Source organism: Pelobates fuscus, chromosome 4 (assembly GCF_036172605.1).
Source record: "Pelobates fuscus isolate aPelFus1 chromosome 4, aPelFus1.pri, whole genome shotgun sequence".
NCBI lineage: Eukaryota > Metazoa > Chordata > Amphibia > Anura > Pelobatidae > Pelobates > Pelobates fuscus.
In genome coordinates this window covers 83,097,303-83,109,559 of record NC_086320.1, presented here as the reverse complement: position 1 = coordinate 83,109,559, position 12,257 = coordinate 83,097,303, and the positions used below count along the sequence as shown (strand labels likewise).

Genomic DNA, 12,257 nt, shown 5'->3' with positions numbered 1-12,257 from the left:
GTTTTATATATATATATATATATATATATCATATATAAGTGGGTTTTAAAGGAATTCGAAAGCTAGAACCTCTGCGTTGCCCTCACATCATTATAATGCATCCATACTCTGAAGTGATAAATATTCATCAATTCAATTACACTGGTACCAGAAAGCCAGTCAAGATTTTGATTTACGTGGATCCCTGATGAGGCTTGTGGAGGATATTTTGGTGCTCAGAGCAATGCTTACCCCTTTTTTCTTACAGATATACTTTAATGACTGAAAATGTACCAACTCTAGTTTTTGATTCACGTTTCCCATGTCCTTGTTGAAATTGAACTCTTCTTTAAAATATGGTTTCTGGCAAATTTGGCAATGTTCGAATTTAAAAAAAAAAATACAATTTTTTTTTTAACCTCTAAATAAGTGACCATATTATCCAAAATGCTGTGATTGCTGAGTTGCATTTCAATGCAACTATATTTATCTGTTTTATATTCTAGTCCTAATGCACAGAGAGTTGTGGGTAGAAGTGGCGCAAGTTTGGGATTTATGCCTGAAGAGAGACCAAGGCAATCCAAAGCGGCTGCTCAGTCCTACCAGGATGCTCTGGCACTGCAGGTACTGTATTTAGTCGCATGGTTACTACTCTTTCTGCTCCCACTGTATGTATTTTAGCAGGTTTTTTTTTTTTTATTTTTTTTTTTTCTTGCTGGCTGGTCGGATCAAAAATGAGAAGTAGAGCTTAGTTTTTTTTGTTTTTTTTTAATTTACAGAATAGAATCCACCTTTACATATAAATAATGGCATATTTATAATATAAACAGAACCTAATACCTTCCTTTTCAGATTCAGGAAAGGAACGAAAAACGCAGGAAAGAAAAAGAGGAACAAGAACAGTATGACGCGAAACTGGAAACCGATATGAAAAACTATAATCCTTGGGGAAAGGGAGGAGGCGGTGCTCCACTTAAAGATGCCAAAGGGAATGTGATCAGTAAGTGAAGTGTTAGTATGTGTGTCTGGAAAAGGCTTTCATTTTAGATTTTTGGATATATTTCAAAATGATTTAATAGTTTGAAGAATTTTTTAATATTTAAATATGTTTATTTTTTTAAATATATTTAAATATTTTGAAAAAAATAGATATTTAAAAAATATGAAATAATTAGAAAAGCTTATGCAAAACCATTAAATTAAGGCTTTAAGTAGTCTAGAAAACCCATTCTATATATCTCGTGATTTATATTTCTAGTATAATGTATACATTTACATAGAAAGTAGATCTGTATATTCAAATCAATATTGTCTGAATGCAACAACAATAAAAACAAAACATTAATAAAAAATGTTTTCCCCATACGCACAGTGCAGTTTTATTAATTACCTAGTTTCTTAAATGGGGTTGTAAGGGTAATTAAAGGGTGTTAGTCTTTTGGCATTGTGTGGTAAACTGTACCATGACATAGATTTCATTATTGATGATCGATAATAAGCATGTCTGCGAGTCGGTAGAAGCTGCCGTTTTCTACAATGTGTTTGTAGATGTTGCATTAAAAGGGGAGTCGTAACAGTCTGTGTGTATTGCAGCTGACTTGAAGAGGATGCATAAACAGAATGAAGATGTTTATCAGAAACCAGAAGCAACAGCCTATGAAGACAACCGATCTGTTGTTGCATTGGATATGAGTTTAGCAGACAATGCAGGATCTTCAAGCAAAATACCAGGTAACAAACTGCATGTGTTCTAGCAATTTAAAATTTTCTAGTAAACAGGATGGGGGTGTAGGAGACGTAAAGAGGTGCTAGTGCATTCCATAACTGTTCAGGTGTGGCAGTGATTGTTGTAATTTGGTAGGGCTTTGTTTCTGTACATAATCTGTGTTGCTATACATTAAATATGTACTGTTTTGATTTTTGTAAATCTATATACTAAACTGTGTTGTTTCATACCTTTTAGTTAATATACTAATGCTAATTTGTTTTTGGCTGTATGATGAATGATACGTATGTCTTGAAGATTTTAATTTTTCTAGTCTATTTAATATTAACTGGAAAACTTTTTTCACCCCCACATATTCTCATAGGGTTTGCTTTTGCAAGTAACTCCAAATTTGCAAGAGGTAGTGTATTTACCGAGCCTCCCACAGAACAGCAGGTTCATCAGCAAGAATCCTATAAAAATTTTCTACGCTTACAGGTAATATTATTTGTTCCATCTATGAGTTGTTTTTGTCTTTAACATTCTAGATAATTGTTGAAGGAACACTATTTTTTTAGGAATACAAATCTGTCTTCTTAACACTATCTTGTCCTGCTCTACAGCTCTAAATAGATCTCCCCCCATCCCCTTGCGCAAAAAAATGTAAGTTTCACTTACCTTATTACAATGCAGAGGTCCCCTTGGCACTGCTTATCTCTCCTGCTTTGCCGACGTCAAAGGCTCCTTCCCAGTACTTTCCTATGGGGATTCCATGTCGCAGGAACGAGTATTACTCTGTCTCTGCCTCGGAAGCATCTCTAGTCGCTGTCAATATGAAGTGCCGTTAACCCTGCAATGTAAACATTGCAGTTTTGCAAATGGGGACAGGGACCTGACACCCAGACCATTTCAATGAGATAAAGTGATCTGGGTGATTACTTTCCAATGAAATAATGTGAATAAAAGTTGCACAGCTGAAAATCATGGGAACTTTACTCCACAATGTATATGTCATTCCTGACCATTACTGAAACCTGTCATCACTGACCATAGGAGTGGCTTAGCTCAGAAAGAAATCTTCTGGCTCTCCTGTCGCCTGTAGTAGAGGCAGAAAGCGGCACTCTCAATCCATATGTGAGAAGTCAAACTGTCCTAAACCAGTTTTATTACTTACATTTAGAGGCACCAGGGCACTTCTGGCTCCTTAATGTGCTGTAGTGCTTATAGTGATTTCAGTGTTTCTTTAATTGCTGAATTATCATGCTTTTTATTAAATGAATTAGTGAGAATGGCAAAGAACGGGAGCTGGCTTATGTCTTCACAAAGGGCAGGCAGGAAAAGTTAAGATAAAATGTTTCATATTTACATAAAAAACTGAAATAGCCACCTAAGTTTTTTTTGAGTCTAAATCATTATTAGCTAAAAATGGATCTCCATGCAATATCAGAGATAAATAAATCACGAGTTGTGGTTAGAAAAGTCTCTCCAAGTGTCTTCCAGGTAGGAAATGCGTAAGCATCCACGTCGTTGAGAATTGCTGGTCTGTTAATTACTGAGAGTGATAAAAACATGACAAAACAGATTTTTAAAAATATTTTTTTTATATTTTGGGTTTGTTATAGATTGAAGAGAAGCAACGCAAAGAAAGGGAAGAGCGGGAAAAAATCAGACTTGAGGAGGAAAGGGAAGAAAGACGTCTTGCTGAACAAAGGGCCAAGATTCAAAGGGAATATGAAGAGGAGCAGAATAAGAAAAAGCTAAAGGAAGAGGAGGTAAGAATAAGATATACCACATCAATTTCCATTATGCCAAACCTTGAATAATAACAGGCATTGAATGTGGGAGGGAATTTTAGAAACTTCAATTTTACCTCAGGAACAGGGGGGGGGGGGGCGGGGGGCAGGGGGAGGGGGGAGGGGACGGGACCCTGACGAGCTAGAACACCAGACACAGGCTTAGCCCACATGCCGCTGGGAATAAGAGGGTAACACAGAACACCTGTAATCGCACACAAGCAGAGGCAGATACAAGTACCAATGCTACATGCCCAATTGATTTCCCTCCAAACTGGAAAAGATCCCTAATTTGTATGATGTGGCTTATTGCTTATTGTTGAGAGGAGGAGTATAGATGTGGGTGCCCTGACGGGAGAGAGGTATGTTCCCTAGCTTGATCGCTCATTAATAGTTCTCTTTTATCTATGCCGTGTTTTCTAATGTTATGTTATGTTGGACTTTTGTGATTTTTGTTTGATATGCAGAAAAAGTGTGGTGCAAGAGGCTTTTCATATTGTATTGCTATGATACCACCTTCAAAATAAAGAATAAAAAAAAATAAAAAATCATTTTTTCCAAATGCCTAATTTTAATAATCTGGTTGTGTAGCCTGTCTACAAAACAAAAAGGATCAGCAGATATACTGCCTTGTCAGAAGGGGCTGCAGTGGTTCTACATCTCAAATCCTATATCCCAGTCGGTCGCTGCACTCAGTTTGAACTTGTACCATACAAATATTTTTGATAATGAAGAAATAAAAGTAGTTTGTCAAAAGAAAAAACAAACAGAGGCGCTATGATCATAGCACCATAAAAGCTAGAATATGATGTAGTGATGATTTTGTTTAAAGTGTCCCCTTAAAATGACAATACAGTTACTCTGGTAGTGCTAGGGAACTAACCAATTCTAGTACACAGCACTGTTCACTTACCATTTATATATTTAATGCATGGAGCATTTCATAGCACATTATGTCTGTCCTAAATATCTCAATATTGTTTCAGCAACGGCAGAAAAATGAAGAACTGATTCGACTAGCGGAAGAAAGACGAAAAGAAGCAGAAAAAAAAAAAAAGGAAGCGGAAGAGAAACATGAAGAGGAGCTCCGCCGATTCTATGAACAGGAGAAACCACCCAAAATGGAAGAGGCAGATCAGGTGCGGGGAGTGAAACTCAAATTGGGAGTCATTTTATTGGGTGAAAACCCTGTCATAAGGTTGCTCAGTACCTCAAGCAATCAGTTATATTATTCTTAAAAGCCTTGGCTATAGTTAAACCTTCTCATTTCAGAGACCTCTTGATATGGAGAAGAAGGGGTATCACTCTAAATTTGTATCACTGATTTAATCAACATTTCCATTTTCCTGGATGCAGATAGACTTATCACTTACTTCACACAGCTTAGATATATCAAATTGTCCCTAGTGTTTCCTAATGCTAGTGTTGCTAATTAAACACACAATGGGTATTGCTAAATTTTGTGAACTGAAAAAATACATTTTGTGATAGAAGTGATATCCAAATTGATCATCTTCATTTTATTGTTGCAGCCACCCAGGCAGCCTTCTCCAGTGATTCCAACCCTCCAGCACAAGAAGACTGCACGTGCACAGAGGCCGCCAACAGCCGAAAGCCAGATATCCTTCCAATCGCATGTAAGAATCGTCTTACTCATATAAATTTAAATACTGATTATTGTTCCATTAAAATGTATACACAAAGGGTAATTTTTCCAAAAGCAGAAGTTATAACCTCCTGTTTATGCTCGTGAACTGTTGATTCTTATCTTAAAGTGTAGGCCAAACCAAAAAGTTACCGGTACTCACCGCTGCAAACATGCATATACAGCACCTAATGTAGGGCCAGCTGGGTGTGATTTGCTGTAATTTTCTGACATGACATGTTCTCCCAATTCCAGAACGAACTCCACGTTTGACCTTCTTTATTTGCCAAGGTCACATGTCCTAATTCTTTTGTAATTCAAGTAAAAATTACCCAAATGGAAAATGTCAGCCATTATTAACATTACATCATGTGTCACTCTGCAATTTACCTGTTTTTGACCTAGTTTGCATTATTCACCCTATAGCATGCGTCATTCCATTCTTTCAACCCAATGCTCTAATGTGCCTTTGATTTGCCATATTCCATTGCCATTGTCCCTTCGTATGCCATGATTTTTCCCTCTGTTGCTAAATTACATATTCCATTCTCCTTAAATCTCTCTCTTATTAGGTTTTCCCCTGACTTGCAATAGTCAGCCTTATGTGACATTTTAACATGCTATAATCCTTTCCCAGCCATTGATTGGGCCCCATTATTGAAGCTTACCTTTTACTTGGTTGTGCATCCCGTCCTGTTCCTCTGGAGCTGGTGTCCTGGTCATGTGTATTGCACTGATTTGGTAACCGTGATCCTCTATTGTTTGGTCCTAACCAGACTGAATCCAAGCAGATGTTGCATCTATCACAAAGCATGCTCTGTTCCATAATGGAGCAGTGACTGGTTGGTTTATGATTCAGGGATCCCCTGTGATCTTTCCAATCAGACCACTTCTAGAACCGGCAGCTGATATTACCTTTCCTGCTGTGAGCCTGGTAGTTAGTTGGGTTCCCCAGCAGAGGTCCCGCTTGGGCAAGACAACTGCTAGTTTGGGATGGGGTGAATTTCCACAGATATCAGCTCTTCTTAAAGAGACCTCATTAACATTGTTAATTTCAGAATGACTGTGCCCCATTCTCTAAAAGTTCAATTTAAAAAATTAATATATATATACATTATTTGCATTACTTCTCGGTACTCCCTTCTCATTCCACGTTTTCATACTACAGGTGGTCTGATTTTTCTACTTGGTAGCTACATGAAACAGCTCTGTAGCACTGGAACACATCATTGGGGCTGGAACAGAAAGTGTAAGGAAGAAACCTTAAAACGCAGCAGGAGTGTTCCTTAAATTTAACTCCTTAAGGACCAAACTTCTGGAATAAAAGGGAATCCTGACATGTCACACATGTCATGTGTCCTTAAGGGGTTAAAGACCAGATTTACCAAGATAAAAAAAACTAAGATAACACATGTCCCTTTTTTTTTTTCCTGTTCTTATGTTCTGCCGCGGAGACATGCTGGTCTTATATTTATTTATTAGAATGTTAAACTGTAACCTGCTGCAATTGTCATAAATATCCGTGTTTCTGAAGCTGAGACTTGTTATCAAACCATCATGTAACTGTTCCAAAGTTTTATTTTAATTTTTGTTTTGCATTACTGCGTTTTTATTGGGCATATTATAATTGACACAATCTTGTAAGAGCAGAAGGACAGAGTACAGGAGTTCTTTCTAATAAGAACAAAATGTAAGCATGTCCACTACTTTTCTAATTTTTGATACCTGACTGTTTTAGAGCTTTCTCATCCCCTTGTTTTGTTTTGTTTTAGGAAGAAGCACATTCTCCACCTGTTCCTGCGAGGAGAAACCAGCTGAGGGCTTATGGTAATGTTTCTAAGCATTCCTAATATAGTCTTATGTATACTGAGCATCTTTACGTTTGAATATAACATATGAATAAAGGTCTGTGAGTAAAAATCTGTTCATACAGAGTGCAAATTGCTTCCAAGCCTGCATAACTGGCAATTGCCAGCAGAAAAAAGATAAACAGCTAAATGTTTTTATTGTGCAAAAGGCAATGTTGTGACCCATGTTTAAACTTAATTTGTCCTTTTCATTGTGATGATCTAGTAGGAGATCCTATGGTTGATAAAGAAGGTGGATGTTGTTGTGCCTTTAGTTTCCCAGATCTGAAAAGTGTCCTTTAAGATTTTGAGATGGGGCTGAAAGTATAAAACCCATATAACATGTTTTGCATTTCAGAGGATAAAAATAACGTGATTAGTGAGCTGTCAGAGCTCCGAAAGCAGCTGAGAAGTGAGCAAAGGCGTCTAGAGGGCCGGTTACAAGACGTTGATCGAGATGACGAATCTTTAGGTTCTATGAGTGGGTAAGGTTGTTTCACCAGATCTGTGATAGCTGTAAATGTACAGATTACTAAACCAGATGGCAAACCTGAAATATTGAGACTGTGTGAGGGCTTTCATTCTAAGTTATTGCACAGCATGCCCACTAAGCAGAGCGACAAAGCCGTGTTTTCAAGTTTCTTACCGTGAAGTAAATAATGGAGTAGATGGCAATCCGGATTGTCATAATTCCTATGCCTAATTTGCAGCATTTAACTCTAGAATCTGCCACATGCATAACACAGTAAACAGTGTCACAAAAAATATATTTAAGGACACACTCTGTCATATGATGTTATATTCTAAATACACTTTATGGCAGTTGATGCCACTGGGAGAGATGTGTGGCAGTAGGTTTTGTGTGTAATACATAAGTAATATTATTGTTTTGTATGATCACTTAGTATATTGTCATTTTGGTATATACTTCTTACCTGTAGCAGGAGGAGAGATAAAAACTCAGTGGACATTTTTGAACTGGCCAGGCAGAAGTTAAAGGCTACTGTGCGACGGCCATCATTAAAGGGGACAGATAACATCAACATGCAAAATATCAGAGAGTTTAATGACCTTAAATACAGAGGTGAGTATTAAACCAGCCGTAAAGAATTTATATTGTAGCATGTGAAATGGTACTAAGCTCTAAATCACCAATGATTAACTGCTTCTAAAGCATAAACAGCAATAGGTGTTTTGGTGGGTCTGTTCATTCCTTTTATTGCACTGCTAAAGTGTGATTTTACTGAATGTAAAGAAAGCGGTTTTGATTTTTAACCAAGCCTGAGCATTCACATCAGTGCTAATAGAACAAATTGGCTCGATTGATCCCACATTCTACACACTCCGTATACAGATAACAGCACATTGATGCATCTTTCCCTTTACTCTTCTATTATTTGAGCAAACCATACCCTACTCTTTCCTTCTCATTTCCTAATCGTGTCATACGAGGCTTATTTATTTTGCTGCCGTTCATACTCAGTACATTTTGTCTTATGTCTCATTGCATTGCAGTTTCAAAGAAACGTAAAATTAGTCAAAAAGTGTTTTTCTTAAATAATTATTTCTGCATGGAAGCCTCAACATGACCGAGCCGCTTTACCATAGCAGCTATGGTAAAGTTTCTACTTTAGATAGATTATGTTTTCTACTTTTATGAATCCTGTACGACTTTTGTATTTTTTTATTTTAGTAAAACTGTAATTAACTTTCATACGCCTGGTCTATTCCTTTTAATTTACAGACACAGACACCCGAGAGGGTGTGAGATACATGTATCCAGATCCACCTAAAGATGATCAAACATTAGAAATACAGCAACAAGCATTGTTAAGGCAGCAGCAGAAGAATCTCAATAGAATGAAGAGAAGAACATGGGTGGTAGATGGTAAGATGTGACTACATTTACCCTCTGATACAGTGATTCAGCCTTTACTCTGTAAATCAGACTATATCCAGAATCTCTCTGCGACGGGACATGGGCAGTCTCTGATTCATGTTTTTGTTTAATTAATCTTTTCAAAAAAACTTAATGCATATATCTATTTGGGCAAAATGTTTAAGAGTATTACTTCAAAACCCCAATTCTTTGTAAAAATTCCTTTTCTTCAAGCCCTTTTTCAGGAGGAAAAGAGAAAAGTAAATTGACAGCTAAGGTGGCAGTAAATTGTGTTTTGCGGTCTATTTCCCATAAGACCATGCTTAATAGTTCATGTCATGAGCTAATAGCCAAAACTAACGTACTCACGTCTGCAAAAGGCACAGCATCATTTCGTTTGTGCCGGGTATGTTCATGGCATGCAGTGTCAGTGTATGTGAAAATGTATGGGTGTCTTTGCTTGGAGAGTGGAGTGTCAGTGGGTTCCGTGTTTAGTGTCAATATCTCCTCTCTTCCTCCATGTCCTCTCTCTCCCCATGGAAAATTTGAATTCTGTGTGTGTGTCTTGCTTTTACTCTACACTGTATATGATTCATTTTACAGATATTGAACCTGCTCCTGCTTACACATTACGCCATACGGGAATGGTAAGAATTTTGTGTATTTTAGATATTTCTTATAAGGTGAAATGTACACCTTGATGGTGGCACCCTGGGGAAAGCTTACCTAAACCTCTGTCTTCCTTGCACCTCCACATTTTTGATCCTTTCTGCTTTAAAGGATTAGACTAAAAAATTACTTTGTATTTTTAATATATTATGTAGATTATGCACAGCAGCTGAAATCTGTTTATTGCACATCCCAGTTCACTGATCTGTATTTTGCTACCGGGAAAGCTGCAAACCACAAAAGTGCATTCTGTTGCTCTGTTCTCTATGTAAAGAGGGCCCTCTTGAGTGTGGCATATGTATGCTGCTTTCACTATAGGGCCATCACTGAAATAAGTTAAATGGCAAACAAATTTTAAAATTTAAAACTAACCTTCAAACCCTTAAACAATCAAGGCCCACAGTACATGAAAGAGCTAAAGCCCTTCATTCCATCCCATTCACTTCGGTCAGCCAGCAAATCCCTCCTGTCAGTGCCAAGAATAAAGACAGACTCAGGTTCCAGAGCATTCAGCCTTGCTGCCCCTACCTTCTGGAACTCTTTACTGTGTGCATTCACAGAGGCACCGTCCTTACAGACTTTAAAAAAAAAAAAAAAAAAAAGTAAAGACCCACCTCTTTCATCAGGCATTCAGTCCGCTCAGCTAACCTTCAGACACTCCTAACTTTTATGTCTTTATGTTTGTATACTTGTCCTTTGAGTCTCACAGGGAGAAAAGCGCTATAAACATTGCAAATTATTATAATGATGCCTCTATCATTGATACCAGGACTGTCGTTACCTGAATGCCAATGCTGATGGGTTGTCTTATAGTGGGAGTGATTTTTATAATGTGTTGGTAGCAGGGCCGGTGCTAGGATTTTTAGTTACACAGGCGAAGATACATTTTGGCGCCCCCAACCCTCATTAAAAAAATAAAAAAATGCATCTTCACCTGTGTGTCTTTCCTCCCAAGCCACAGGCACACAGGCATCATTTTTCAGTCACACAGTCAAAGTCATACAGGTACACTGGCATACAAAGACAGAAATAATCATACAGAGACATACAGTCAGAGACATACAAGCTGAGACATACATGCATACAGAGACATGCAGGCATATAAAGACATACATGCATACAGAGGCATACCGTCATACAGACACATACATACATACAGAAAAATGCATACAAAGACATACAGGCATACAGAGACACACAGACACACACATACAGAGACATAAAGGCATACAGTTACATGCATGCATACAGAGACATATATACAGACATTCAGAGACAAACATACATCCAGTTACATACATGCATACAGAGACATACAGAAACATACGTACAAGACATACAGGCATGCAGACACATACATACATACATACAGAGGCATACCGTCATACAGATACATACATACAGGCAGACATACAGAAACATACATACAAAGACATTCAGGCACATACATACAGACACATAAATACATACATACATACAGAAACATAAAGGCATACAGTTACATACATGAATACAGAGACATATATATATAGACATTCAGAGACAAACATACAATCAAAATAGATGTGGTTTAGGACTGGAATATTATGATTTTTTAAGCAACAAAAAATCTTAATCATTTTTTTCCACATTATACTATACTTCTAAACCTAACTTGAAGCACTTTCCTATGTGTTTCAATGCTATATATTGTGTTTATTATAAAGGTAATAGTTTAGCTTTATTCACAAATGTATATTGTACAGTAATGTACTTTTTTTTTTACTTTCCTTCAGCAGTATTCAACACATGTTTAAAATGTATCCATAATTTGTCATTCCGAAAATGTAAACCTCTTTTATTTCAACACCATGTTTACACAGTCTTCATTTCCTTTTTTTATTACAAAGCAATGTAAAAATACATTTAGCCATTTAAGCCCTAGTTTTCTTCCCCATTACTCTGTATTAGTTACATACAAACAAACATACATGCATGCATACATACAAAATTACATACTTACATCTGTTAAAGCGTGTCCCTGGGGTGCATGCTGTCCGGCTCCTTGGAGTCCTGTCCTGCAGCGCAGCCTCATCACTGTGCGCCAGCCACGCTGTGTGATCCACAGGGAGCAGGGATATGATGTCATATCCCCGCCCCTTCCACACAGCCTGCGGCAGACAGCAGGGTAGGAGGTGGGCGGGCGGAGGCTGGGATCTGCAGGCGGAACGGTAAGGGCTGCGCTCGGCCACGCTACAAGTAGTAGCCCGATAAAGGGGAGCGCAGTGCGCTTCCCTCCTTCCGGTCCGCCTGGTTTTGCGCCCCCAGGGCCGGTGCGCCCTAAGGCGGCTGTCTGGGCCGCCTTATGGTAGCGCCGGCCCTGGTTGGTAGAAACCAATCTCAGAAAACATCTCGGGGTGCACCATGCAACATAATGTTGCAACCTTTTCTCAGAACTGCCCAATGAGAAACACACAGTGGATCAAAGTCCTTAACATAGCATCTAATCAAAGTATAATTAGGAGCTGTGTCATTCAAACCTGTGTTCTGGACTTATCATGTTGCATATTGGTAAAATCTCTGTTTACCATGGTTGAGTAAATTTCCTTCACATGCTTGTGTCATACCACAAGTCCTTGCATGGTGGTGAGCCCAAGGACACATACTGAAGAATACATAATTTGGGTGTAACGTATTCTTGCCCACAGTGGTTAGACTGTGGGGGTGTCACACTTGTAGCACACATGAACATCAGAATCAC

The 12,257-nt window shown here is 38.1% G+C and overlaps 2 protein-coding genes across 2 annotated transcripts in view; both read left to right on the top strand.

Annotated features, from left to right (window-relative positions):
- SGK3 (serum/glucocorticoid regulated kinase family member 3) overlaps positions 1-12,257 on the top strand; it is a 392,044-nt gene that overhangs the window by 354,571 nt on the left and 25,216 nt on the right. The gene's annotated exons all lie outside the window — the stretch shown is intronic.
- The window catches only part of CSPP1 (centrosome and spindle pole associated protein 1), a 65,717-nt gene that overhangs the window by 43,164 nt on the left and 10,296 nt on the right, over positions 1-12,257 (top strand). The window contains exons 17-28 of the mRNA XM_063451345.1: positions 486-603; positions 832-979; positions 1,573-1,710; positions 2,070-2,182; positions 3,307-3,456; positions 4,464-4,616; positions 5,010-5,114; positions 6,895-6,949; positions 7,328-7,454; positions 7,911-8,053; positions 8,714-8,857; positions 9,452-9,495. Of these exons, the coding sequence (XP_063307415.1) occupies positions 486-603; positions 832-979; positions 1,573-1,710; positions 2,070-2,182; positions 3,307-3,456; positions 4,464-4,616; positions 5,010-5,114; positions 6,895-6,949; positions 7,328-7,454; positions 7,911-8,053; positions 8,714-8,857; positions 9,452-9,495 (1,438 nt within the window). The remainder of the gene's footprint in view (positions 1-485; positions 604-831; positions 980-1,572; positions 1,711-2,069; positions 2,183-3,306; positions 3,457-4,463; positions 4,617-5,009; positions 5,115-6,894; positions 6,950-7,327; positions 7,455-7,910; positions 8,054-8,713; positions 8,858-9,451; positions 9,496-12,257) is intronic.